Genomic DNA, 26186 nt, shown 5'->3' on the forward strand with positions numbered 1-26186 from the left:
TCAATAAATGTTTTTGAGCACATCCACAGACCTGGCTCACGGTGGCCCTGAGACCACAGAGGTGAGCACAGCTGGGCTGTGGGGTGCTATGGTGTGTGCTTAGCAGATTTTCCATTCCAGAAGGCAGTGAGGCCCCTGCATAGCAGGCAGGGTGTGGAGGAGCACCTGGGAAAACCCACAGGCACGACCATTTTCAACCATTTAGCATTTATGGAACACCTACTGTGTGCAGGTACCCAGGAGCTGTGGGGGACTTGGAGGGGCCAATAGGACATGGCCACTGCCCTCCAGGAGTGTGGCCTTCTGGGAGGGATAGGAGGCTTTCATCAATAGTTATAATATGAAGCCCACTAAGCGGTCAATGAATATTGTTGAATGTTGTTGAATAATTGAAACAAAGGGCTGATGAGCTTTGGGAGGAGCCTGAGATCAGAAGCAGCAGGGGGCTTTGGAGGGCTCTGTGGGAGTGTGAGCACCTCCGTGGCCACTTACACCGTCAGCCTCTGCCCCTCCCCACGCATCCTCCAGCAGCACCCCCTGAGGCTCCCTTCTCTGCAGGCCTGGCCTGCGCATGCCCTACATGTGAGTACACGTGAGCGTGTGTGCGTGAGCACGTGTGCGTGATACGGGTCCTTTGGCTGTAACTCGGCAGACCTGGTACTCGGGCGGCCCAGAACGGGGCTCTGCCTGCTGGAGAAGCCAATTCGTTTCACTGAATTCCATGACCACAGACAGGCCCTGGGAGGCCAGCCAGCCAGCTGGCAAAGGCTGTATGTGCTTCTTGTCCCAGGGGGCCCAGGCAAGTGGCTGGCTAGATCCGGCAAGTTCATCCCCTCGACTCAAACACCAACTTGAGACATCTGCTCAACGGATGCTGGGTCAGTAGCATCCGGTGTATGTTCTGAAGGGAACACGTATGGTCTGGCTGGCTGTCTCTGGGTGAGGGCCTCATGGGAAATGTCTCTCTTGGGGGAGGGGTCCTGTGTCTAGGCATGAGGCCCCTGAGACAGCTCTGTATGGATAAGTACATGTGAATGCCAGTGTGCACCTTTACACTTGGATTGCCTGCGTGCTCGTGGTCTCACTGTGTGTGTGTGTGCACATACATGTCAGTAACACAGCATAGTAGGGCATAGTGGCGTATTGCAGTGGAAAGACCCATGGGCTGGGAATGAAGATTTAAACTTTGGTTCTAAAGGCCTCCCTTCCTGGCTCTCTGATCTCTGCAAGTTAGGTAACCTCTCTGAGCTTCAGATTTCCCGCCTGTGTAATGGAAAAACATAATACCAGCTCTGCTTTCTGTAAAGTGTAAGAATAAAATGAAATAACGTATGTGAAAACGCTTTGTTAATTACCATGTACTGCACAAATGCGAAAGATTATTATCGTCATAGCCCAGCTCATCAGAATGAGAAATTGTATGTGGCTTAAAATAATCCATCCAGTGAGCTGTGTTAAAATGTAGGTCAAATCATAGCCTCAGAAGTTTAGAGAGGCTGATGGTAACTACCTAATCTAACAGGCCACCAAATGTGAAGGTGCTTTGAAAGCTGTAAAGAGTTGCATAAATGTAGAGTGACATGATTAAGCCTAGAAAGTACATTTTAGTCATTCTGTTTCTTGATTTAGAGTCATAGAGATCAGAGTGGCACTGGAACCTCATGCCCAGTTGTATTCATGCAGGTTTGTGGATTTGTATATGTGCTCTCTCTGTGTCCATGGACTCGTTTATTGAGCACCTACTGTGTGACAGTCACTCATCGAGTATTTTCGAGTTCCTGCCCTGTGCCAGGTGCATTGATCTAGGTAGTGGGGACACCAGGGTGAATAAGACACAGTCCCTTGAAGGAGTGTGTGACCTGGCCAGGACGGGATGGAGGAGGGGACCCAGAGAAAGGGAATCCAGGAAGTGAGGCTGGAAAAGTAAGGGTTTGCTGGTCAACCTGGCGGGGGAAGGTAGTCGGGACAGGAGGAAAGGTCTATGCCAAGGCACCAGGGGGAGGGAAGCAGCCCGCTTTTGCACCTGGTGCAGTCTGTTTGCAGTGGGGAGCAGACACCAAGGCGGCCAGCCAGATCCTGGGGGCCTTCCTTCACAAGGGCTAAGGAGCTTGGCTTGCTCCTGCAGGCCCCTGGGAGCCCCTCAGCAAGGGCTTAAGCTCTGCAACGTGACATAATCAGCTTTGCATTTTGGAAAGATCACGGAGCCCCCATGTTCCTGAGTATCTCACTGCAGCAGGACCAGCCAGATGTTGGGGTTTGTCTGGAGCAGTGAGTGATGGCTGCACATGCAGGGCAGTGAGCAGGGATTTGCATGGGCGCAGGGAGGGAGGATGGGGAGAAAGGAGTGATGTACTTTTCTGACTAGTTCTGGTCAGGATGTGCAGAGCGGAGGAAGTTAGCAATTCTTGAGTGACTATCACATGTCAGCCTTTGATATATTACCTCATTTAATTGTTGTTACATCGCTGTGAGGTAGATATTATTATCCCTTTTTTTTTTTTTTATTCATTTTTTCCCCCCAAAGCCCCAGTAGACAGTTGTATGTCGTAGGTTCACATCCTTCTAGTTGCTGTACGCGGGACTCGGCCTCGGGTTGGACGGAGATGTGGTGCCTCGGGGCGCGCCCGGGATCCGAACCCGGGCCGCCAGCATCAGAGCGCGCGCACTCAACCGCCAAGCCACGGAGCCGGCCCAATTATCCCCATTTTATAGGTGAGAAAAGCAAGGCTCAGAGAGGTTAAATAGCTTGAAATTACTAGTGAGTAAAGAGCAGAGCAAAAAGTCCAGCCCGCCTCTGCTTTCCCCAAAGCCCACCTAACTAGAATTTCTGCCCCCTCCTGTCACCTCCCACTGGAAGGATTGACTGATTCAGTCCCCTTCCTTGACAGATGAGGAAATCATCCTGGGCTCAAATGTGTTCCTGCTAAATTTGTTACTGTTTTCCAGCTGCTCCAAGTCACTGTGAATCAGATTCTTCCCTTTCAGAGTATTAGTGATGCCTCCTAATTCAGTGCTACTTGCAGATTTGATAAGCATATTTTAAATTCCTTTGCTCAGCCCATCAGCAAAGATATTGAATGAAACAGGCCCCGTGACAGATGAGAGAATGAACCACTTGCTACGCCTCCTTGAGGGGCATGGCCCCGCACCATCTGCTCACGCTTCTCCTGTATTATCCCCCTGACTCATTGGTGTGAACTCAGGCAGGCCCGGAGCAGAAGGGTATTGCCTTCCCCTTTGCCCTGTGACTTGTGACTACATCATGGAAGAATGATATGTTGGCCAAAAATAATGTGCTTTTCACAAAGCCGTGCTTCAGGGCCTGCTGGAAAGGGCATGGGGCAGAGGTCGCTCAGTCCCGGGTGCGAGTGCTCAACCCGGCTCTCGTGGAGGTGGTTTCCTCAAGCACAGCCAGGGGTGCCTGAGGCCCGAAGGCTGGATCGGGCGTAAAGCGCCTTGCCCCGTGCCAGCCCGAGGCACAGGCTCAGTCCATGGCAGCCTGCCCTGTGATCTCCACATTCTCCACACGGCAGGACCCAGATGGGAGTATGGCTTCAGGGCCTTCCACCCCGTCCTCCTGGGCTGTTTCGCTGGATTGAATTCAACAGGGGAAAAATGTGCTGAGCATCTCCTGGGCATCAGGCATGGCATGTGTGGCTTAAGGTGAAGAGTTCCGGCAAGTCTCCAGATGGCACAGGGGTTCCTGTCGGGGACCCCGAAGGCTTTCTCCACATGTCTTGTGGACACCAGGGCTGGCTGCTCCTAAATGTCAGGTGTCTTTGTTTTTAGGTCACTGCAATGTGGTAACTGTGGTTCCTTTCTGCTGACCAGAGGCCTTGGTTAGCTTTCCTATCTCTGACTAGTTCAGAATAAAAGTCAGAAAATCAAATGAATCCCTCTATAAGAAATGCAATTTGGGGGCCGGCCCCATGGCTTAGCAGTTAAGTGCGCACGCTCCGCTACTGGCAGCCCGGGTTCAGATCCTGGGTGCGCACCAACGCACTGCTTGTCCGGCCATGCTGAGGCGGCGTCCCACATACAGCAACTAGAAGGATGTACAACTATGACGTACAACTATCTACTGGGGCTTTGGGGAGAAAAAGAGAAAAATAAAGGAGGAGGATTGGCAATGGATGTTAGCTCAGGGCTGGTCTTCCTCAGCAAAAAAACAGGAGGATTGGCATGGATGTTAGCTCAGGGCTGATCTTCCTCACACACACACAAAAAAAATGCAGTTTGTTAAAGAAATAGTTCAGAGCCCAGAATTTCTGGGCCGTAGGAATCTTTCCAGACCCTATGGCCGCCCAGGCTGGTCCTGATCCACTTTGGCCCTTCTTGTCTGCTGCCCTGTGCATTCCAGTCCCGTGGGCCCAGCTGTGAAACAGTCAGAGGCTGGGCTAGGTCTAGCCTAGTGATCTCCAGGCAAGTACAGGGGCTGGGTGGGCCTCCAGCTGCCAGGGAACATGTAAGCCCTCTCATCTGGGGGCACGTGAAACCTCTACTAAGTGCTGGGCCTGTTGTAGGCTCTGGGGTGTCAGCAGAATCCCCAAACCAGTTGTCATCTGTCCTCTTATAAACCTGAGAAGCAGGCAGAATGGACACCATCACACCCGTTATATGGATGAGGAAACTAAGGGTGAGAGAGGGTGGTTCTGTAACTAGCAAAGGGATGAGCTGGGACCTGTGCACTTTGGTTTGCTCTGGCCCTGTGCCTTTCTGCGACCTGCATGGACTCTGACTATTTTGTAAATGCTGAGTTACCTGGTCAGAACGATCGAGACGGTGCCCATTTAGCAGTGGTGGAATCAGACTGAAAGCACCATCTCAGCTCTCTGCAGTCGTGTAGATCCAGTTGAAACCTTCACAGAGGTTAAGCTGCATTAGTAATATTTCCTTTCTGTGTGATTCAAGTGATCCTTTCTCATATGGGGTTATCTGTGGGACCTCGGAAGACAGCTTAGAACCAGCAGGTCTGGCCTGCCACGGGGCGTGTGCCCCCAGGCCACCCTCAGCCCAGGCCTCCCAGAGCTCTCATGGAGGCCTTCCACCACTTGGCTGTTCCCCCTTTGGCCTTTCTGCCCTCATGGCTTCTCTGCTGTGTTTTTCTGAAAAGAGCCTCCTATGGGTGTCTGGTCCCCATGCAGCCTCTCTCTCCACTCTGGATCCCCCTCCTGCCCACAGATGCGCATGGGGCTGCCATCACTGTCTTCTGTTCCAGACTCTTCTCGGCTGGGCTCCTTGAATTGTCTCTTCAGCTCCTTGATCCTCGTTGCCATGTTGTCCTGCACAGCTTATCCACAGTGCCGTCTCTACGGTCAGCCGTGACCACCCCTAGCCAAACCACTTTGTCCTCTTTGACTTCCGTGCATCTGATGACATCGACCTCTTGGGTTGGCAGCTGTCTCCTTCCTTCCACCCACAGTACACCGTGTCCTCTTCCTATTCCTCTGAACACCCTCTCCCTCACCTTCATGTGCTCTGCCCTCCCTCCAACTTGACCATGGCCTCCCCCTGGTGCTAAGGCCTGGTGCCCCTGCTCATCTTCCACTTGCATCTCTTTGGAGGACTCCCAGAACCTCAGCTGTGACACCCCTAAATCTCCCTCCCGGGTGGGTCTGTCCCACAGACATGCCTCGAATGGACCGACGGACGGATGGGGGGCTGGTGCCACTCTTCCTATTGATCTAATATCTACAACTGGTCGCAGTAGGTTTCCATGTGCATGTCCTACCATCACCTGAAAATTAATGTGGCAAACCACAAGCTATTTTGAAATCACAGAAAGTGAAAGTTGAGTGGGACGTTGAAGGCCATCTTTTTTTTTTTTGAGGGCCATCTTGATTAAATCCCCAGGAAGCCTGGCCACCTTCTCTTTCTTTTCCATGGCACCAGCGCTGCTCTGGGTTGACTCCCTCCCCAGGGTGGACCGCGAAGCCATCTTTGGGTGCTGACATCATGAGGGCGTGAAGAGCAGCCTGTGGTCCCTCTGCTGGGTCAGGGTCCCTTTCTCTTTCCTTCCCCAACATTGTTTCTGCTCATGATTAGTCATGCCGGAGCCGGCTGAGTCAGAAGCGACTTGTGGGTGGTTTGTGGCCAGGCTGGAGCAGCGAGGCAGGAGGACTTTCTAGGTTTATGTCTCTGTGCCCCATGAGACCACAATGGCCCTGTTCTAGCTGGTACTTGGTGACAGGTGGGTAACAAAACCAAACTTCTGGTCCCGAACTCGGTGAATGAGGGGGATCAAGATGAGCCAAGACATGGTCCCTGAGATGCTCCTGTGGGGTGACAGGCGTGTGTAACGCCAGTGCCACATGACCAACACTTCAGGGCAGGTGTATTTACAGCAGTTGTGCAAGTCCTCCATTGCCTGTGATAGTCCTCATTCCAAATGATGCATGTACTTCTCATATACATTGCTAAATTTAATATTTCTTTTCTTGTGATTTTATTCTTTTCAATAAAGGTGATTCATTAAATATATAACTAATTTTTGTACTTGTATAAGATTTTTTTCATATAAATAAACTCATATATTTCAGAAACAAATTCTTTGTCAGAGCATATGTTATAATTCTGTGGTTCAGAAAATGTGGCCGCCCGGAGGGAGAGCTGCATTCTGCAGGGGCAGTGGGGTCTGCCCTGAAGTCCCCCACGAGGGTGTATTTAAATGGGGCTCTAAGGGGTGGCTCAAGCTTTACCAGGCAGGAAGGGAGTGAAGATCATCCCTGCCAGGGGGAACAGCATGGCACAGCCCTAGAAGCGAGGCTGTCGTGGGGGAGGGCCGGGGAGGAGGCCGCTTGGATCCAGCCCTGGCTTCACAGGCTGTGTCTGTGCCCGCAGGAGGGAGAGGAGCAGGAGGAGGCTCGTGGCAAGGAGGAGCGGCAGGAGCCCAGCACAACTGCACGGAAGGTGGGGCGGCCTGGGAGGAAGCGCAAGCACCCCCCGGTGAGTGTCGTGGCATCCTCCCAGCACACACACGTGCGCACAGTGGTGTGTGTCCTGCAGGGACTCGGGGACAGTACGACTAGGCCCTGGGGCACGCCCCGCGAGCTGCAGAGCTTATTTACATTCCCCATTCTTTGAGCCCCAGAACCACTCTCACAACTCCCCTATTTTCTACATCAAACTGGAGGCCCCCAGAGGCCAGGGGACTTGCGCTGTGGGTAGTAGCAGAGCTGGGACTTGAACGAGGCCCCTGACTCCCAGCTTCCTTCTGGAAGGGCTGCAAGAGGGTCTTACAGATGCCTCAGGCCGGGCCGGTGGCTTTGACAAGGCAGGATTTGATTCTCCTTCCCCATCCACATGCCCACCCTGGGCCTCAGCCCTCCCTAGGAGAACCTGGAGGAAGGGACTGAGATCTGGGAGTCTGGTTAGAGTGAGTAGGGAAGAGATGCAGGGCAAGAGTCCTCTTGTAAGAAAGGAGAGCTGGACCCTGTTTACGTCCCGTGAAGGTGCAGGCCACAGGGGCGGCTGAAAGCCCCAGGCTTCTGGGTGCCATTCCTCTGAGTCTGGGGGAAGCCCTGTGGTTGCCCAAGATGAAGAGTGCTCCAGAGGGCAATGCCTGTAGGCTGTAGGAGCCTGCCTTCCTTATGCCCTAAACTCAGGGGCAGAACAGTAATTATTTGCCAGCCCCAGAGACAGCTTCTTCCCTTCTTTTAGCCCTTTCCAGCTGAGAATGGAGAACTTGGAGCAAGAAGGTAAGGGGGAGCCAGGAGCTCTGGATTTATAGCTTAGGCCTTCTAGGAAATGTTCTCAGCGGGGCAGGATTGTCTCCCGTGGGATAGATAGTTGGGCTGAAGTGAAAGGGGACAGCAGAGGAGGAAGGGCTACACCAGCTGGAGGTGAGGGGCTTCTTAGAGCCAGGCGGTTTGGGAACCTGCTGGGTACTAAAGTGCACCCCTGCCAATTCTGCTTGAAGATTTGGCGGGGAAGGGGGGCAGAAGTTAAGTATTTAACTGGTAAGTAATTTTAAACTCTTTAATATTAAAGCAAACATGGATATTTTATGGCCTGGAATGAAAAATTCACATGATGTTGAAAGATAAAACAGCGGACTTCAAAGGAATTTCCAGCTTGCAGCAACCTCCAGGCTGTACTCCCAGATTCCCTCCACTGTGCGCCGAGTGCCCTCCATTCTCCTCCCCCACAGGGCACGCACCTGTGGGAGAAGGTGGGGGGCACAGTGCAGGCTGGAGTGGGCGGGGGAACCAGGCTGAGTCAGAGCCCACGATAATTCCATATCTGATCTGCAGAGCAAACTCTGCCTTTCCCCCATCCGGGTGCTGGGGACAGGAGCCACCGCCTATAGCGACCTGGCAACCCTTTGACTCATTTCTTTGAGTCCCTGGAACCAGAGGGAGGGCACAGCAGTGAGAGGTGGGGTGAAGCCCCGGGGCAGAGGGTGCAAGGAGATCAGAGGCCAGTGTTTGGAAGGAAAAGCACTGTCTTTGGAGTCTGACAGACCTGGGTTTTAAGTCCCAGCTCCACCACTGAGCACCTGTATGACCCTGAACAAGTCACTGCCTGAACCTCGGGTTCTGCCTTCTGAAAAATAGAGATGATAGGGATGCATTCCTCCTAGACCCCAATGAGAATTAAATAGGTTCAAGCACCAAAGAGCCATTTCTCAGCAAAGATCGGTCCTGCCCTTGCACGGCCAAACCTTTCCTCTTTAGGAGGCCGCAGCAACCTTAGTTGGACAGAAGAAATAGCACTGGATTTACCGCTTCCTAGCTGTGTCACCTTGAGAAAGTTACTGAACTTCTCTGAACTTCTGCTTCCTCATTGGTAGAATGTGGCTGCCAGTAATACCTGCCCTGCCCACCTTCAGGGGTGCTTTGTAAACAGCCAAGTGGAGTCCAAATGTGCAGGGCTGGCTGGGTAATAAACCTGGTCCCCTGCAGGGGCCAGTGGAGCCAGTGTCTCCAAGGCCTTTCAGGTGGGAGCCTAGCATCGGCCTCTCAGCAGCCCTGGTGGGAGGCAGTGTATATCCTGTGCAGGTCATAGGCTGGGTGTGGTCCAGCCTATGTCCTGAGTGACACCTGCAGCCACCTGGACTCTCCAGAGAGGCCCCAGGATGGGAGAGAGAGCGTAGAGAAGGCAACGCTCACTGGGGAGGCAGCTGTTGTGAAAGGGACCCCTTGCACATTGGAGGAACAGAGAAAGACTGACCCCAGAGAAAACAGCCAGCAGACCTTCCTGGGCAGCAGGCCCCTGGGCCCCCAAGGGAGCCCACATGGGTGAAATGTGTGCTGCAGCTAGGGGTCAGACCCTGGTCCCCGGGCCCACAGGCCATCTGGTTCGCTTGTGGAGCAGGTGATTGCCCTGGCCTCCTCCCTTCCCCAGCAGAGGAACACAACAGGGAGGGCTTCTTGGGGACCTCATGCAGCTGTGGCCCTGGGAACAGATTGACCAGGGAGCTTTAATGAAGCTGAGTGTGTGTCATCCAGCTAAGCCTGGAAAGGGGAGGGAGCTTGGCTCAGATCCCCACAGGTGGAACAGAGGGGGAAGTGCTGGGAAGCAAGAGAGGAAAACCTAGCTGCAGGCCGGGGTCTTTATTTGTGCAAATGTTGTGTATCCAACGCTGGACAGGGAAGGATGAGGTACGTCCACTAGTCTCCTCACCTTCCCCCGGCCCCAAGGCTAAGAAATTAGCTCTCTCCTCCTTTTGTCCCCAAGGCCTATCTGTCCCATCTGTCCCTTCCACTCATTCCTGCTTCTGCATCTGCCTCCTGGCTGTACCCTCCCCCAGACCAGACCCCACCTGCCCCCAGTAGGCTTTCTAACTCCCCAGCCCTTCCTCCCTTCAGTGACAAACAGTTTACACCTACCGAGCACCTACCAGGGTGAGGAGGCCACATGGATAAATAAGACTTATCTTCCAACCTAGTGTGCCAGAGAGGAGGCCACACGTAATATACTGAATACAGTCCGTGGCACATCTCTGTTCAAGAATCTCCAGGGACTCGAAGTCTTATGGGACCAGATCTGGAATACTCCATCTGGCTCCACCCCATGTGATCCCTCCTGCCCCTGCACAGGTGCTCAGCATCCACCTCTTTTGCCATAGAAATCCCATCTCCTCACTGCTCCCTGAACACACTGAGCACAGCTCTCCCGCTGCCTCACATGCCGCTCCGCAGCCTCCCGCCGTGTCACTGTCACAGCCCATCAAAGCCTGTCTTGCAAATGACAGTTTAGCCGTCATGACCCACACTGGCTCTCCCTTCTGAACTGTTTGTAAAATTCATTAAAATGAACACTAAGAAATAAAAGACCAGGTACAAGCTGGCAGTGGGCCACAGACCTGACTTTGAGAAGCACCGGTCTGCAAACTGTTTGTTACCTGTCTATATAGAACTTGAGAATAAGTATCTAGAAATTTTTACATCAGTTTGATACTGTCATCATATCCACATGCATGGTTTTGTATTTTACAAAAGTATCATTTCTTGATGGATAGGGAATTATTTATTTTATTTATTTATTTATTTATTTTCTCCCCAAAGCCCCAATAGATAGTTGTATGTCATAGTTGCACATCCTTCTAGTTGCTGTATGTGGGACGCGGCCTCAGCATGGCCGGACAAGCAGTGCGTTGGTGTGCACCCGGGATCCGAACCCGGGCCGCCAGCAGCGGAGCGCACACACTTAACTGCTAAGCCACGGGGCCGGCCCGATGGATAGGGAATTAGAAAAACCAAAAACAAAACCTGGCCATTCACCCTAGATAGCTGGAAAAACAGGTGGAGAGAGCTTCTCTTTTCCATTAGATTTGAAAGTGCCACCCCACATTGCACTGTGGACCCCACCCCACTGAGGACAGAGGCCATGAATAGACGCTCAGAGTTGTGCAGCACATTATTGCCTACAAAAGCCTTCCACAATGGTGACCTCATTTGATGCAGACAGCAAACCTGTGTGAGGTAGGTAGGGGCCGCTGTCATTACCATCCCCACATTTGGATGAAGAGACTGAGGTTCAGAGAGGATGATTGGGTCTTGGACTTCACACTTCTCAACTATAAAACCCACAGTGCTGGTTCCTCCTCACCACTCCAGCCACACGATCTGGAAGACTGGGTATCCAAAATTCCCTTTAACACATGAGTGCAGGGTGTTTGAAAAAGGGTGTAGATCTGGTCCAAAAAGCATACAGAGAAAATATAACTGAGGAGGGCTATTGACCCAAATACCAGGGAGTCTGTGGGTAAGTGGGGAAGGCTGCGGTGGTCTGAGGAGTGAAAGTTGGGCCCGTTAAAACTGGGCAGCGGCATTGGTCTGTGGCAGTGGCCTCAGAGCCAGGATGCTTGCAGCCAGAGCCGGCAACAGGAAACAGGAAGCCGGCCACAGGGCTGGGCGGGGCTTAGGAAGGGAGCTGGCACCTGGGCCCAGGGCCTGCAGGCTGGCCAGTGCCCATGACAGGGAGGAGGGGACAGAGAATGTGAGCCTGTGTGTGGGTGTGAGCGCCGGGGCGGGAGGAGAAGGCATCTTCCTGTACACCAGCTCCCGAGGACAGTGCACAGTAACAAGTGAGGGTGTCCGAAGCTGGTTCCTGCCTGGTCACCAGCCCAGACAGCCCCGCGACTACCTTCCTCCTTCCTGCTGCTTACAGCTGGGGCACTAGGAGGGATGGTTTCTGCCCTTGCCCACTGGATCCTGAGGGGTGACGGACCCTTTGGGGCTCCATACCCTGTTTACTAGCCATATGTATTTATTCATTGAAGATTTATACCCACCAACTTCCTCCAGGGTTATTTTTGCTCAGTGGGAGCACTCTGAGGTCACCTCTTGCTAAGAATAACCCAGAAAGAGAGGGAGGGGGAGGGAGGGGAGGAGGAGGGGGCTGGGAGTGAGCTCCAAGCTGCGGCAGGCCGGCCCAAAGCCAGCGTTACTCACTCCACGTTGGAGGCCGAACCTCCAACACGGCGGCACCCGAGTGAGTGAGTTCAAGAGGGCAGAACTGCCCTGCTTCAGGGAAAAGACTTAGGGTCTAAACTGTGGGAAGTTAGGGAACCGTACGGCTGCAGCTTAAGTCAGCTGGGTACAGTTAACACAGCTGTTGGGAGTTTGTAGTATTGGCTCATTTTCCAACCTAATATGACCTTTTGATTCGTCTCCAAGTTAAGACAGAGCTCAGATCCCCTCTTCGTGTCTAGGTCAGAATGGCTCCTTCGCTAACCCCTGGAACCTTGACTCAGTGACTTGGTGCCCCCTGTTTTTATGCACAAAACTTCCTGAAAGAGTATCTCCCATTCCTGGGCCCCAACCCCTCAGAGGGCTTCCCTGCCTGTGAGCCTGCATCAGCACACTGCTGCCCGCTGCCCCGTCCTCCCACGTTGTTGAAGGTGTGAGGAAAATAGGGCTGTCACGTATCTCACGAGGTTAGAGACTTTTCTTGTAACTGTGCCCTGAAGATTCATCTGCTCATTCCCCCACCAAATCAGTCAAATCAGCACTTTCTAATGGCATCCAGTATGGAGATCCTGGCCAGTGGGCTGAACTTCAGATGCCGAAGATGTGTTGGGGGGTGGGGCTGGACTTGGGTCTTAGAAGGGAGGTAATGTTGAGAAGTCAAGGGAACAGTGGGAGACCTTCCTACCTAGGACCTTCCTGAGTGAAGGTGTGGAGGGAGGACGGGTCCATGGTCCACGGCCCGAAGGCGGGACTGTGAGCAGACTGGCCTGGCCTGGTGGATGAGGGTGAATGCGTTCAATCTTGGTTGGAGAGAGAGTTTGCGGGCAGCCTGAGGAGTTTATGCTTTAGCCTCTCAAAAATGTGTTGTTTCTCTGGAAGGTTTTTGAGGGGGTGGGGGTGTGAAGAGATGGGAGTCTTGTTTTGGGAAGCTCGCTCTGGCATCCCGTGAGCATGATGGGTTGAGCACAGGAGAATGCAGGGAGATAGGAGGGTGGGGTGGAGCCAGAAAATACCCCAGAGCCTGTTGGGGGAGGCAGTGGTGGGGCAGAGTTGGCAGGGTGAGGGAGGGGAAGGGGCGGAAGATGTTACAAGCCCCAGCGACAACATGAGGGTTACTATCAGGCCGAGACTTCTGGAAGAGAGCAGGTTTGGCAGGGGCCCTTTTGGAGGCCACTCTAGATAGCTGGTCTTATTAGCAGAGTATCTAGGTGAAATCCCAGTATCTTCATTTTGTTTTTCCAAAAATGCCTATTTTCATCCCTCCCTGGCCCCTTCCTCAGAGTCACATATTCCAGGGCCACCTCCAGTGAAAGTCATTCATTCCCTCAGGTTCTGGCCTCCGTGGTTCTGGCCTCCCGTGGTCTTCCTAGGGCCCCGTGGGCTTCTCTGGAGCCCGAGCTGCACCTGCACCCCTCGTGCTGCTGCAGGTGCTCGTCGGCACACACATCTGGGCAGAGTTGTTGACACTGCTTTTCTTTCATCATCCTCACCTAGAGAATTTTGTGCATTTTGCTTCTGCCACCTCAAGAAAGAGATAACCAAGCTGGAACAGCTCCAGAGAAGGGCAGCTAAATTGATCAAGGGGAAGAAAGCAGGGCCGCCAAGTGAGGACAGACTAAAGAGATTATGCTCTCCAGTCTGGAGAGACAAAGGCTGAGAGGGGATATGATTAATGCTATGAAATCATGTAGGGCGGGGCAGGATGAGCACACCCCGGTGGGGGTGGGGAGATACCCACTAGAAACTTTAGAAAGGTTACTGAGGCACCGGAAAGAAAGCACCATTTTCCACAGTGGGTTCCCTTCTTACCAAACCTGTCACCCTATGCATGGATGAAATGACTTCTAAAGAGATTTACTTCAATACGTGGGTCTTCTACACATAATGGCTTTTTAAAGGGAGCCTCCAGCTCACCCTGAAATCCTTTGAGGTTAACTTCAAAGAGCACAGCCAGGCCCTCTTCCAGGTAAATAGGTGTCCCTGCTGGAAGTAGATTCCCAAGTGGGCTGGCCACTCACCAGGCATGTTCATTCTTGTATCCATTTTCCATGGCCAGCAGGGGCACGGACTCAGTGACCTCTAAGGCTTCGCTGAGCCCTGAAGTTCTCTCCTTGAGCTTGAGTCTGAAACACACACACACACACACACACTCTCTCTCAGACTTGAGTCTGAAACACACACATACACACTCAGACTTGAGTCTGACGCACGCGCGCGCGCACACGCGCACACACACACACACACACACACAGTCTGGGGAGGAGGGAGGGAAGGTAGTTCCCAGCCTCAGTGGTGAGGGAAATGGTGGGACCTAGAGATGGGTGCCCAGGCTGGGGCCAGACTTTCCAGAGTTGGCCCTCTTTGGCCTCTGGTCTGGCTGTCCTTTGACCCCACTGCTGGCCCTTTCAGCCGCTCTGCTAGGGAGAAGGAAATTGGAGAGGCCAGGGTCCTAGTTGCAAAGTCTTGGAGCCCAACTCCATTCACCCCAGAAAGGCTGAGCAGGGAGGCATTTGGGGACATCTCTTGGGAATGGGTGTGGGGTGGACCTCTCTGGCTCTCTCTGCCTGAAGGCCACTTCCAGCCAATCAGATCCCAGGGCCTCCAGGGGAAGGGGCTTCAGGAAGGTCTGGAGCAGAGGAGAGGGGGGAGCGCAGGCCCAGTGCCAATGCTTGGGGGGCAGGACTGCCCTGTTTGTGTGGACGGTGTGCTGTTTCCTGAAACTAGAGTCAACCTGGGAAAATCCAGGGCTTGGTGGGAGGCTGACGGGCCTGCAGGAGTGCAGGAGCGAGGAGTGGAGGGGGGCTATTTGGTTTTGTTGACAGCGCTTGCGCTTCTCTGTCCTGCGGCAGGCAGGCGGTTGAGTGTCTGTGGCAGTGGCACACCCCTTGTGTGTCTGCGAGTGTGATTTTGTGTCTGCGTGTCTTTAATCAAGAGACCGTGGCTGGCCCAGGGTTCCCGGCTGGCACGGAGCTGAGTGCCGCCAAAGGCCTTAAAGGCACAATGGCGGTGACGACGGTGGTGGTGGGGAGGCTGGGGAGGCTGAGGTGAGGCTGGCCAGCATCCGCAGGCCTCTGGGCCTGCCTCCCGAGAGCTGTCCAGGAGTCTGGGGGAGAAGGCCCCTTTCAGCCACAGCTCCTGGCACCAGAGGGGAGGGCGTGGCAGGTGCCCAGAGCCACCCGAGGACCTTGGCTCCGACCTCCAGGGGCCTCCAGCTGGAGAGGCGGCTGCCCTGGGGCCTCCCTCCTCTAGAGCTCCTGGAGCTGCCCCTGGGCCCAGGTGAGCCTGCATGTGGGGCTGCCCTGGCCGTCCCTAGTGAATGGGCTCCTGCACTCGCAGGAGCTGGGGCCTGTCTCCCTTGTATTGTTTCCCTCACCCCTCTGTGCCAGGTTTTTACTTTTTGTCTGTAAACATTATAACTACAATAAAGGAACTCGCAAAAATCACTTCCCTATTTGGGGCCTCAGTGCTCTGCCCCACCTCAGGAGACAAGGCTCACCTCGTGAGGGAGGGGTGAGGGTTCTGGGGTCTGGTCCAGACTTCACGCAAAGGGGGAGGGGGACAAGGTGCCAGGGGGCTGGAGAATTGGCTTTGGCCTGGACAGGTTTCCTGCAGAAGGTTCCTTCTTGCTTTGCCTCTGGCTTTTCGTTGTGGTGGCTGCTGCCAAGGAAACAGCCGGCAGCCTCTCCCTGGCCCTGCTTAGGCACATCAAAGCCTCCTTTTCCTCGTTGGAACCCTTGGGATTTGAGGTTGGGCTTTTCCGGAGACTCAATCCAGAGGGGGAGCCGGCTCTCAAATGCCTCTCCTGTACCTGAGTCATTCTGGAAGCTTCACCACTTAGAAGGTGTGTGACCCGAGGCAAGCCTTGGAGCCTTTTACCTCAGAAAAGTGAGGGTAACACAACCCATCAGGATAATTGTGATAATTAAATTTATTAATTGTATTAGTGTATTTATGCCGGGTCCTGTGCTTGGTACTAAGGAGCTGTAGGTGGAGTGGTTGGAAAGGAGAGAAATGAAAAGATAAATAAGGCAAAGCTCACAGTTGAGGAGGGAAACACAGTAAACAAATAATTAGGTACAGCGTGAGGAGCTCGGTAATGAGATGGCGTGTGAAAGCGCTCTGTAAACAAGTGTGATGTGCGGTGGTGGGGGCGCCAGTGGACTGGGGTGGACTTTACCCCCACTCCTTCAGGCCCAGGCTGGGCCAGCAGCCTGCCAACTCCATGGGGGCTTTGGGGGATGGGGGCGAGGCTGAGCGGGCGCGCCAAAGACCAGGGCCCAGCACAGATCCCTTCCAGGTTTGTGTGTGTATAAGAGAGTCAGACAGACAGACAGGCAGGCAGCTTTAAAATGGTCCTTAGACAGAAAGTAGCCCAGTGGTCACCAGGGTCTGGGGGCCGGAGGGCTGAGGAGTTTTTGGTTAATGGGGACGGTTTCAGTTTGGGATGATGAGAAAGTTCTGAAGATGGATGGTGGTGATGGTTGTACAGCAATGTGAATGTACTTAATGCCACTGAACTGTACACGTGAAAATGGTTAAAATGGTAAATTTTATGTTATGTATGTTTTACCACAAAATATTTTTTTAAGTTTTTAAAAAAATGGTTCTCAGAAAAGGCAGTCCCTGGTCAGTGCCCCTACCCTCAGCCCAGGGTTTTTCAAGAACAGCTCTATTGACATTTTGGGCCAAATAATTCTTTGTTGTGGGCACTGTCTTGTATTCTGTAGGGCGTTTAGCAGCATCCCTGGCCCCTACCTACTAGAAGCCAGCAGTCCCCCCACCCCAATGTGACAATCAAAAATGTCTCAGACACATTGTCAAAAGTCCTCTGGGGGGCAAAACTGCCCCCAGTTGAGAACCGCTGCCTTCACCCGCTTGGAATAAGCTGCTCACAGGAGAGGCCTGAGGAGGGGGTGATGGGCAACAGAGGAGCAGGAGGCTGTTGTCCCAGGGTGGAGGGGCCTTGCCTGGAAGGAAGGCAAAGGTCAGGAAAATCTGAGGGCCCCCAGGAGGTGGTGGGCAGGGTCTGAAGAGCCAGAATGAGGCATACTGGGCCTGGGGAGCACACAGTGGGGGACAGGATCAAGCTTTACTCAAGTCTGTTGCCCCCAACCAAGGGAGGAGGTGTGAGGGGTGCTCAGCTGCCATTCCCATTCTGCCACCTCTCCTGCCTCTCCCCCTCCCCCCAGCCCCAGGGGTGAGAAGCAGAGGAAGCGGAAATTGTCACCTACTGCTGCTGGGGGTGCCTTCTAAAAGGGCCAGGGGCTTCTGCTGCTACCCCCCCCCCCCCCCCCCCCCCCGCCCCATGGGAAAAATGAGTGTCTCAGGGTGTGTCCTGTCTCCTTTCAAGGCAACTGTAAAAATAAAAGCAAACAAAAACAGAATTTTTAACAGTTACATCTGACATGCAACAAAGTTGCAACTCCCTCTAAGCACATGAGCAGGATGTTCTCACTCTTGGCCTAGTCTTTGGCATTAGGAATGAATTGTGAATATTGAGCACCTGCCAGGTGCCTTCCTCCAGGCCGAGTCCAACGCAGTAAAGCAAAGTCCCTGCCTCCAGGAGGCGACAAGCTAATGGTGGCAGGAGAGAGGAGAGGAGAGCGCTGAGCTGAAGGCGTGGAGGTGGGGGCAGAAGGGTGCAGGCCTGGCTGGAGTAGCCTCTCCCAGTGGCTTCCAGGGGTGGGTTATGCTGTTCTTCTCACCTGGGGGCCCCTTTCAGGGAGCACCCAGCTCTTCCCCAGGGACCTGGAGTGTCGCTTCAGGCTCTTTGCCTGTGGCCCTCCCTCAGCGGTTTCTTTTTTTTTTATAATTTTATTTCTTTATTTATTTTTTCCCCCAAAGCCCCAGTAGATAGTTGTACGTCATAGTTACAGATCCTTCTAGTTGCTGTATGTGGGACGTGGCCTCAGCATGGCCGGAGAAGCGGTGCGTCGGTGCGCGCCCGGGATCCGAACCCGGGCCGCCAGCAGTGGAGCGCGCGCACTTAACCGCTAAGCCACCGGGCCAGCCCACCTCAGCGGTTTCTTGTAGGTGGAGATTTGATCTCCCCAGGTACCCGGGGCCCCAGAGAGAGGGCCAGCGAGTGCCCACTACTAACTCAGTGGGGGGGGCTCTTGATGGGCAAGATGGATCCAGGATTGACCATAGCAGGGGTCAGCAACTCCCCTAATCCCAGAGCTCTGGTTGACTCAGGCTCATCTAGAACCAGAGCAGGCAGGCAAGAAAGGACAGCCTGGTCGGGAAGAGAGGAGGGTGAGAATTGGCGGGATCAGGGAGATTTCAGCCCGCTGAGCTGAGCTGAGCTAACCCCAGGGCTGGAGCTGTGCAGAGTGCTCCCTGCCCCGCTCATCCGCCCACCTCTGGAAGGATGGCGTGTCTCACGCGGCTGCAGACTGGGGTCCTCCAGGGCAGGCCTGGAGGGGTGCTGATCAGTGTGGGTCGGGACCCTGGGGCTGTGTTGGGTCTCAGAGCAGGTACTCCTGGCTCTCTATGCTATGGAACTGGCAGTCAACAGGAAGTGCGTCCCACGGTGAGAGGAGGCTGTGTGGTCCCCGGGCAGGAAGTGAGTGACAGCAGAGCTGTCTCGAACAGCGTTGTGGGGCTGGGAGCCTGCCCCAACTTGAAGTATCTGTGGGGCAGCAAGTGGCTAGAGGAAAGGAGGACACAGTCATGGTAAGAGATTGGTTCTGACCTAAACTTCTCAGCATGAGGTGGTCAACAGGACCCCCACACCCACCTTCCTGGGAGTGCCATGTTTGGGGCTCTGTGGTGGCTATGGGGCCCGGGTGTGCCCCACTCTCCAGGCTGCCTGTGCCGTCTCACTTTCTCACACACGTGACTGAACTTTGAGGGGCGAGGGGATTTACACCAGGGAGGGGCATTCTAGGCCAGGGAGCCCCATTGGCTTGAACAGGGAGGCGGGAAAGATCATCTGAGTCCTGGACAGAGTACGTAGGTCCCAACACGCGGGCGTGGAGGCTGAGCAGAGAGACAGGGCCTCCTCGCTCACTTGTGTTCCTGCATTTGGCCCCTTGACTCTGCTGGCTTCGGCCCTCAGCACCGAAGCCTAGTGGAGGACTTCTTGCTTCTGCCAGATGCCTCCTCTTCCTCTCGCTGCAGCCCCTCCACCCCCTAACTGCTGAGGACTTGCCCACATTTGCAGCTTTCCATGGGAGATTCTCTTCCTGGAAGCAGGCCTGCCCCACGCCACCCCACGCAGCCAGGAGAACAGCTTGGCAGGGCCCCTGGAGTTCCTCTGCTTGCTCTGGAGCCTCATCCAGGGAGGACTCTGGTTTTGTTCTTTGTTTTTTGTTTTCCCAAGGCCCTCCTCCCTATCTGCCTCCTCTGGGGGTTCCTCACCAAATCCGAGTTGAGGTCAGAGACCCTGGGAGCGGAAGAGTCTTGGTTGGAGATTGTGGGGCTGTGCAGGGAGGGCCTGGGGAAACTAGTGCTCTCTCAGCCTTTTGGGGTGCACTTGAGTTGTACAACAATTTGGAGGGAATTTGGCCAGATCTACACACACTTACAAGGGCAGGCCTTTATGCCAGCCAGTCTACTTCTAGGACTCCAGCCTACAGAAATCCACAGGTGCACAGAGCTCTAAGTGCAAGGGGGTCATTGCAGCAAAAAGCAAATCAGCCCAAAGGCCCCCCATAGGGAGCTGGTGGGTAAATGATGGAGCATCCGTTCCATCGACTTGAGCAGCTGGGAAATGGAATGAGCCAGATCCATATGCACTGGTATGGAGAGATGCCCACTATGCTTGTTGAGTGAAAAAGCATGTCACAGAACAGTATGAGGAGTATGATACCCTATTAGAAAAAAAATTCTGGATCTGGCTGTGTGTGTGAATACATATGTATAAACATGTAACTTACACATGATTTTTGATGCATAGAAAATAAGTCTAGAAAAGATACTCGCCAAACTGTTAATAATGGTTTACCTGTGGGGAGTGATTCTGGAGGCAGGGAATTGACATAGGAGCTTTAACTTTTTAACACTGCTCATTTTTGTGTGGTTTGAATTTTTATAATATATATGTCTGACTCTTATAAATAGGAAAAAAAAGACTTTAGAAGGAAGACCCTTCCATTGGCCTAGCCTAGTCATCTCGCCTTACAGGTGGGGAAACTGAGGCGCCCTCTTGAGCAGTGCCTTACCTGAGATCACAGGCCAGCAGCATGTTTGCTGAGCTGATACCCCCCCGCTCTTTCCTGGGGCAGGCATTCTGCAGACGGAGCCGGCGGGCAGGGTTGCTGAGGGTGGCCTGGTACCCGTGGGCGTGGGGGGACACTTACCTCTTCTGCCCCAAGTGGACACCTCCATTCCTTCTGAGCGAGATGCCCTGGTCTGCTTGCCCCCAGATGGCCAGGACAAACTGCTCACCAGGCTCTCGTTTGCTTGCTGTGTCCTTAAAGCGTGTGACCTCGAGTAAATCACAAAATTCTCTGATATCCTCCCCGGGGAGGTCAGGCGGCTCTAAAGGGGTAACGGGTGAGAAGGAGCTTTACTCACTGTGCAGTGACACTTATGAAGGACAGTTGTGATCATTCTTGATGTGATTCTTGTAGAAGATCAGTTCTTAGACTCCTGGGGACAAAGCAGTACATTGCCTTTTGGAGGGAGACCAGGGACCATGTGCTAGGGAGGGCTCGCTGCAGACGGCCTGCAGGGGCCGTGGCTCTCCTGGGGTCTGTGTGCCTGGGAGAACCTGTGGGGGCCAAAGCTGAGGGAAAGAACTGTGCTAGGCTTGGGGCGCAGAGGAATGCTGTTTTGGGGAGGCCCCCTTTGACCTTCACACTCCACTCGGCCAGGCAGCTAGTGGCTGTTTGGGTCTGGGCCTTGAGAGACCAAGAGGAAAGCTGGGAGGGCTCTGACATGGCAGTCAGATCAGCCTGCGGTTACTAGAGTCTGCTGAGGAGGGGTCCTGATTTGAAGTAGGGATAGTGTGAGGAGCCTTTGTTTTCCGTAGGGGCTGCAGAGAAGGCTTGGAAAGCATACATCACCTCAGTGAGGGGGTGGGACCGGGTGGGGTGCAGCTTGGGCAGTGGAACCACGTTGGCATACCTGCTCAGATTCTTCTTCTGTTTCTTAAGCTGGAGTCCATAGACCCCTTGATTTCAGGGGGTCAGGCCCATGAACCCCTTGAAACTGAGAGCAAAACTGTGAGTGTATTTGCTTGCGTGAACGTTTATATGAACACAATTTTCTAAACAGCGGGAGCATAACTTTCACCAGACGCTCAGATGGGTCAGTGACCCAAAAGAGGCTAAGACCACTGGTCTAATCCTCCCCTCATGTATCTTTCTTCATCTTTCCAGGTGGAAAGCAGTGACACGCCGAAGGATCCCGCGGTGACCTCCAAGTCCCCATCCATGGCCCAGGACTCAGGCTCCTCAGAGCTGTTACCCAACGGGGACTTGGAGAAGCGGAGTGAGCCCCAGCCAGAGGAGGGGAGCCCCGCTGGGGGGCAGAAGGGCGGGGCCCCGGCAGAGGGAGAGGGTACAGCTGAGACCCCGATCGAAGCCTCCAGAGCTGTGGAGAATGGCTGCTGCATCCCCAAGGATGGCCGAGGAGCCTCCGCAGAAGAGGGTGAGTCCCTGGCACAAGGGGCAGCCTCTTCAGGGTCGCTGGGATTCCTCTGAGGGCCAGAGATGTGAGGCCCAGCAGGTCCCAGGAGGGTGGGGATGGGCATGGTAGCTGAAGGTCTACTTGCCAAGGCTGTGCCCTGGAGGCCACTGGCTGGATGCAGCCTGCACACATGCTTTAATTTGGCCCACGTAGTGTTTTAAACATTTTAAAAAATTAGTTGCCAGTATTTAAAAATCAAGAAATTTCACATAAAAATCTGGAGTTCTGGCTTCTCATGGGAAAAAAAAGCTAGATCTGGCAACAGTGGGTTTGCAGATGCCAACGGTTGCTGGACTAGGGTGATGGTGGTCCCCCCTACCCCCGCCACCCCCATAGGTTGGTTGTGTGCCTCGGTTTCCCTCAGCCCCCACCTGGCCTGCTTACTCTCCCACAAGACCCATGGCTCTCAGGCATCGCTGTGTTTGTAGCCCATGGCCTGGGCACTCGAGGGCAGCAGATGCCTATATGGGCATTAAAAGCCCAGTTAGCCTTCCTCAGTGCCGGTGTCCTGAGCCCACCATAGTTTATTTAGTTGATTTGACTGAAAATTTGGTTGTGACAGAGGTGGCGGGGGAGGAGCGGGGAGAGTGGCCGGTGGCTGGTACACTGCCCAGCCCAGGCCTCTTCCTCTAGGGACGTTTTGGCCTGGTCCTAGAGTCCTGGAAAGTTGCCCATTTTTCTCTTTCAGGTTAAGCCAGAGATTTCAGGGCCAACCAAGCTGTAAACATGTTAGTAATGAGGACAACTAGCATTTGTACAGGGCTTCACAGTTTACAGAGCGCTTTCTCATACATTATCACATTTGATCCTCCCAGGGCCCTGCCAGGTTGTTTTGCATATGTGCATTTTAATTTCAGAAAGTCTTCCTTCCAAGTGTGTATGATGGAATGAGTAAATCGATTAATTGGCATAACTCATTTTGCATGCATCCAAACCTAATATTCCTGCAGGATAGAGAACATCTCCAGAAAAGAGATTTCCAAATTTATTAAACAAATCTTTCCTTCATTTATTATTCAGCTACTATTTATGATGCTCCCACTATGTGCAAAGCACTTTCTGAGGTACTCTGCATTTGTTGCTTTATTTACTCCTCTAAATAGTCTTCAAGAGGTATTATTATTCCCATTTTAAGGTGGAAAAAAATTGAGGCTTGACAAGATGAAGTGATTTACTCAAGGACCCCAAGGCTGTACGTGGCAGAGCCAGCTCTCATTCCATCCTCATCTCTGGCTTCAGAGTTGGTGTGCCCTGCCACTGTCCCCTGCTGTTCTGGAACGGGGCTTGGGGCCAGCTGGCCCTGAGCCATCCAGGGCTCCTAGCCTCACGTGAGCACCCCCTGGGATGTCCTGACACTCGGAGGGAGTGTTCAGGGGGCCTGAGTGGAGTGAAACAGAGGAGGAAAGGGAGACGATGCCATGCTCCTATTAAAAAGGCCAAGTGTGTGAGAGCAGAACCTGGGAACCTGTCAGCCTCTCCCACCAAACGTGTTGCTCCCTACGGCAGGTGTCGGCTGACTCCCAGGTTCCTGGGACCCCACCACGACTGGCGCCCAGATGCTGCCCAGGGCCAGGGCAGTCACTCCTGCCTGGCAGGATGGAGCCACAGCTCCAAGGCTGCTCTTAACCCTGGAGAGTTTGCTTTCGGTTTGGGATTTCCCTCTCTCTATTTCCATTTGTTCTCAGGAGCTCCTTCTTCAATCTGTCAACAGGTGTTTATTAAACACCCATGTGGTGGGTGCCAGGATCTGGGGAAACCATCATGAACAAAAACCTGGTTCTCGCCCTCAGGGACCTCACAGTCAGCTGGAGAGACAGACATTAATGAGAAATCCACACTTAAAAGTGTGTGATTATATACGGAGATGGTGCGATGAGGAGCTGTAACAGGAAACTCCAGCAGGCCTGGGTGGTTATACCTAAGCTGAAGGATGCGCTGGGGTTCACCTGGTGAGGGTGGTGCAGGGAGGAAGTGAGAGGGGGTATAACGGCTCCCAGGTGGGAAGGAGCAGGGCACCCAGGGACCTAATGGAAACCACAGGCTACAGTGGAGAGAGCAAGGGAGTGTGAGATGAGGGGGACAGCAGACAAGGCCAGAGTAGGCCTTTGAGGCTGTCCTCTCAGGGGGTGACATGATCTGAATTGCGTTTTGAAAAGATCGCTTTGCCATCTGGATCCTGGAAGGGAATAGAGGGGCTGGGAAGCAGCATGAGTGGTTTCGAGGATGCTGTAGGCATCGAGGGGGGAGGGTGAATCTGATAAGGGAGGTGGCAGCAGAGATGGAGAGAGGTGGACCCATGCCAGGGACACAGGGAGAAAGGGGAGAGATGGTTCAAAGCTGACTCCTGGGGTTGGGACTTGCACACATTGGGTGGATCGTCTTCAGAATCTTAGTGCTGAGCATGGCGGGAAAAAATGCTCCAAGTCTCCTTGATCTCCAAAATCTGGCCTCGGAGCACTCCTGTGTGGCCCCAGCTCTCTGGCCAGTGGAGATGCTGGCAGGGATCAGAGCTGGTGGGATCCCTGAGGGCCACTGTGAATTGCCCAGATGCTGAGGCTGGTGAGGTATTACCTAGAGGGGTGGGAAGTGGCCTCCTGGAGGTTCGGCCACGGTTCAGCAGTCAGCCGCATAGAATGCATACTCAGCTGCTTGGTTCTGAGGAAGGAGACCGAGACCCCCGGGAGGAAGTGACTTGCCGTGGTCTCCTTTCAGTTCCCTTCATTCCAGGCCTCTTTTCAGGGGGCCCCATCCATCTCCCCTGGAACCCCTTTTATTAGTTCCTATACAGGAAAAACAAAGGACGTGAAGGCAGCGTTCCTGTGGCCTGGGCACCCTCCTGTGTGTGTGTAGGAGTCCCAAATCCTGCAAGTACAGCCAGGAGAAAGGAGGAATGGGGGGATGATGAGTAACAAGTACAGGAGCCACCTGGACAGGCAGCTGGTGGCTTTGGGACTGCTCCTGCACTCCCAGCATTAATGCCATCAGGATAATAGCAACAATGGTAACATGGCTTTCTCTTACGGAATACTGACTGTGCTGAGTGTTCTATAGCCTTGCTACTCAAAGTGGTCCACAGACCAACAGCATCACCTTTCCTCACCTGGGAAGTTAGAAATGCAGAATCTCAGGCCCCACCCTAGATCTACTGAATCAGAATCTACATTTTAAAGAAATCCGCATGATTTCGATGTATATTAAAATTTGAGAAGCCCCACTCTTTATGTGTCTCTTGCGTAATCTCTGTGATCATATAGGGAAGACTCATTATTCCCATTTTTCAGATGGGGAGACTGAGGGTTCAGAGTGGTTAAATTATTTACCCAAGATTATACAACTAGGAAAGGACCAGATTTGGGTCAGCACAAAGCTCCTCTCTGCTCAGACGAGGCACCCAGTATTGGGCTAGTGACTACCCTCTGAGGCAAGCCTGGCCTCAGCCCTGTGATTGAGATTTGGGTTTATTTTAAAGGGAATTTGGGGTAGCCCCCAGCTGAATATAGTCTCAGACCAACAGGTAAGTGTTAGGAGCACCCTGGCTTCCCCTGCCCCCAGGACCTGAAATGCCCCAGGGTCATGTCCGAGCCTGCCAGGGCCGCCCTGGAAGGCACACAGCCACCTGGCCCTGCCTGTGACCCTGGGTCTGGGCCAGGAGCAGATGGACTGCAGAGGGAGTGTTGAGAGAGCAGCTGACCCTCCTTGACTCAGGACAAGTGCCGCATTCGGAGGCCGCCCGGTCTGTTGTTTTGCTAGGCTAGGCTGGAAAGTGTGTGCGCGATATCATTCAAGTGGGCATGCGCAGAGTCTGTCGGGGAGAAAATTCCAGAAAGAAGCCAGTTGGAAACTGCATGAGGAAAAGTCATTCTGTTTGGGGGAGCAAGGGGGCTGGGGAAGGGGGGAACATCAAGGTGGTGCAGTGTAAATGAGCTGGCTTGGGAGTCAGGAGGCCTGAAATCTGACCTCGGCCCTGGTAGTAAGTCACTCCACTCCTCGGGGCTCAGTTTCTCCATCGGCAAAATCTAGGGGCTGGACAAGCACTCCATCATCTTTGCAGTTCCTTTCAGCCCTGATTTTATTTCATTCTAATGAAGAAATGATTCCCCATAAGTGTAATCAAATGCCATGGCGCGTCCCAGGTAGGAAACGTTTGAGATCGAAAGGACCCCCCCAGGTCCCGGCCGGGCCGCAGCCTGATCCGCGGGCGGGCGCCCCCTTCTGGCAGCCCAAAGCCTCGCCGGGCGGAACGCGGAGATCTGAGAGGAGGAGGGGGCGCGAGGGGAGCCCCGCTCTCCGAGGCCCGCAAAAAAGTTGGGGAGCTGGCTGTGGTGAGACGAGAGGGCCTAAAGGAAGCACGGAGGAAGAGACAGAAAGTCAGGGGGATACATACCTTAAAAGGCCCGTCGTGCACTAGTCGGCGAGTGCACGCGCACACGCCGCGCGCCCCCGCGCCGGACACTCGCGTTCCCTCCCCCGCGCGCCCGTCGGCGGCCAGCTCGGTGCTGGCGGTGCAGCCCGCCCACGTGTAGTTCCCGGGTCCTCGCCTCAGGGCGCCCCTGCGAGCGCCGGCCCTGCCTCCCCCTCCCCGGGACTGCCCTGGCCCCCGGGGCAGACGCGGAGAAGAGCCCCAAGTCCGCTCCG

General features: G+C 53.9%; 1 protein-coding gene and 1 long non-coding RNA gene across 5 annotated transcripts in view; one reads left to right on the forward strand and one right to left on the reverse strand.

Moving 5' to 3' along the window:
• DNMT3A (DNA methyltransferase 3 alpha) overlaps positions 1-26186 on the forward strand; it is a 100685-nt gene that overhangs the window by 33758 nt on the left and 40741 nt on the right. For all 4 annotated transcript variants that reach the window (XM_087437051.1, XM_087437052.1, XM_087437053.1 and 1 more), the window contains exons 3-4: positions 6841-6945; positions 21242-21512. In XM_087437051.1, coding sequence (XP_087293177.1) covers positions 6841-6945; positions 21242-21512 — 376 coding nt within the window. The remainder of the gene's footprint in view (positions 1-6840; positions 6946-21241; positions 21513-26186) is intronic.
• LOC147916008 (uncharacterized) lies at positions 17446-26064 on the reverse strand. Its single transcript, XR_015553676.1, has 4 exons — positions 25936-26064; positions 20436-20510; positions 20219-20346; positions 17446-18564 (listed from the first exon to the last, which is right to left on the reverse strand). It is a non-coding gene; the product is annotated as an uncharacterized LOC147916008 (long non-coding RNA).

Source organism: Ceratotherium simum, chromosome 11 (genome assembly GCF_057802395.1).
Source record: "Ceratotherium simum simum isolate JZ-2026a chromosome 11, ASM5780239v1, whole genome shotgun sequence".
NCBI lineage: Eukaryota > Metazoa > Chordata > Mammalia > Perissodactyla > Rhinocerotidae > Ceratotherium > Ceratotherium simum.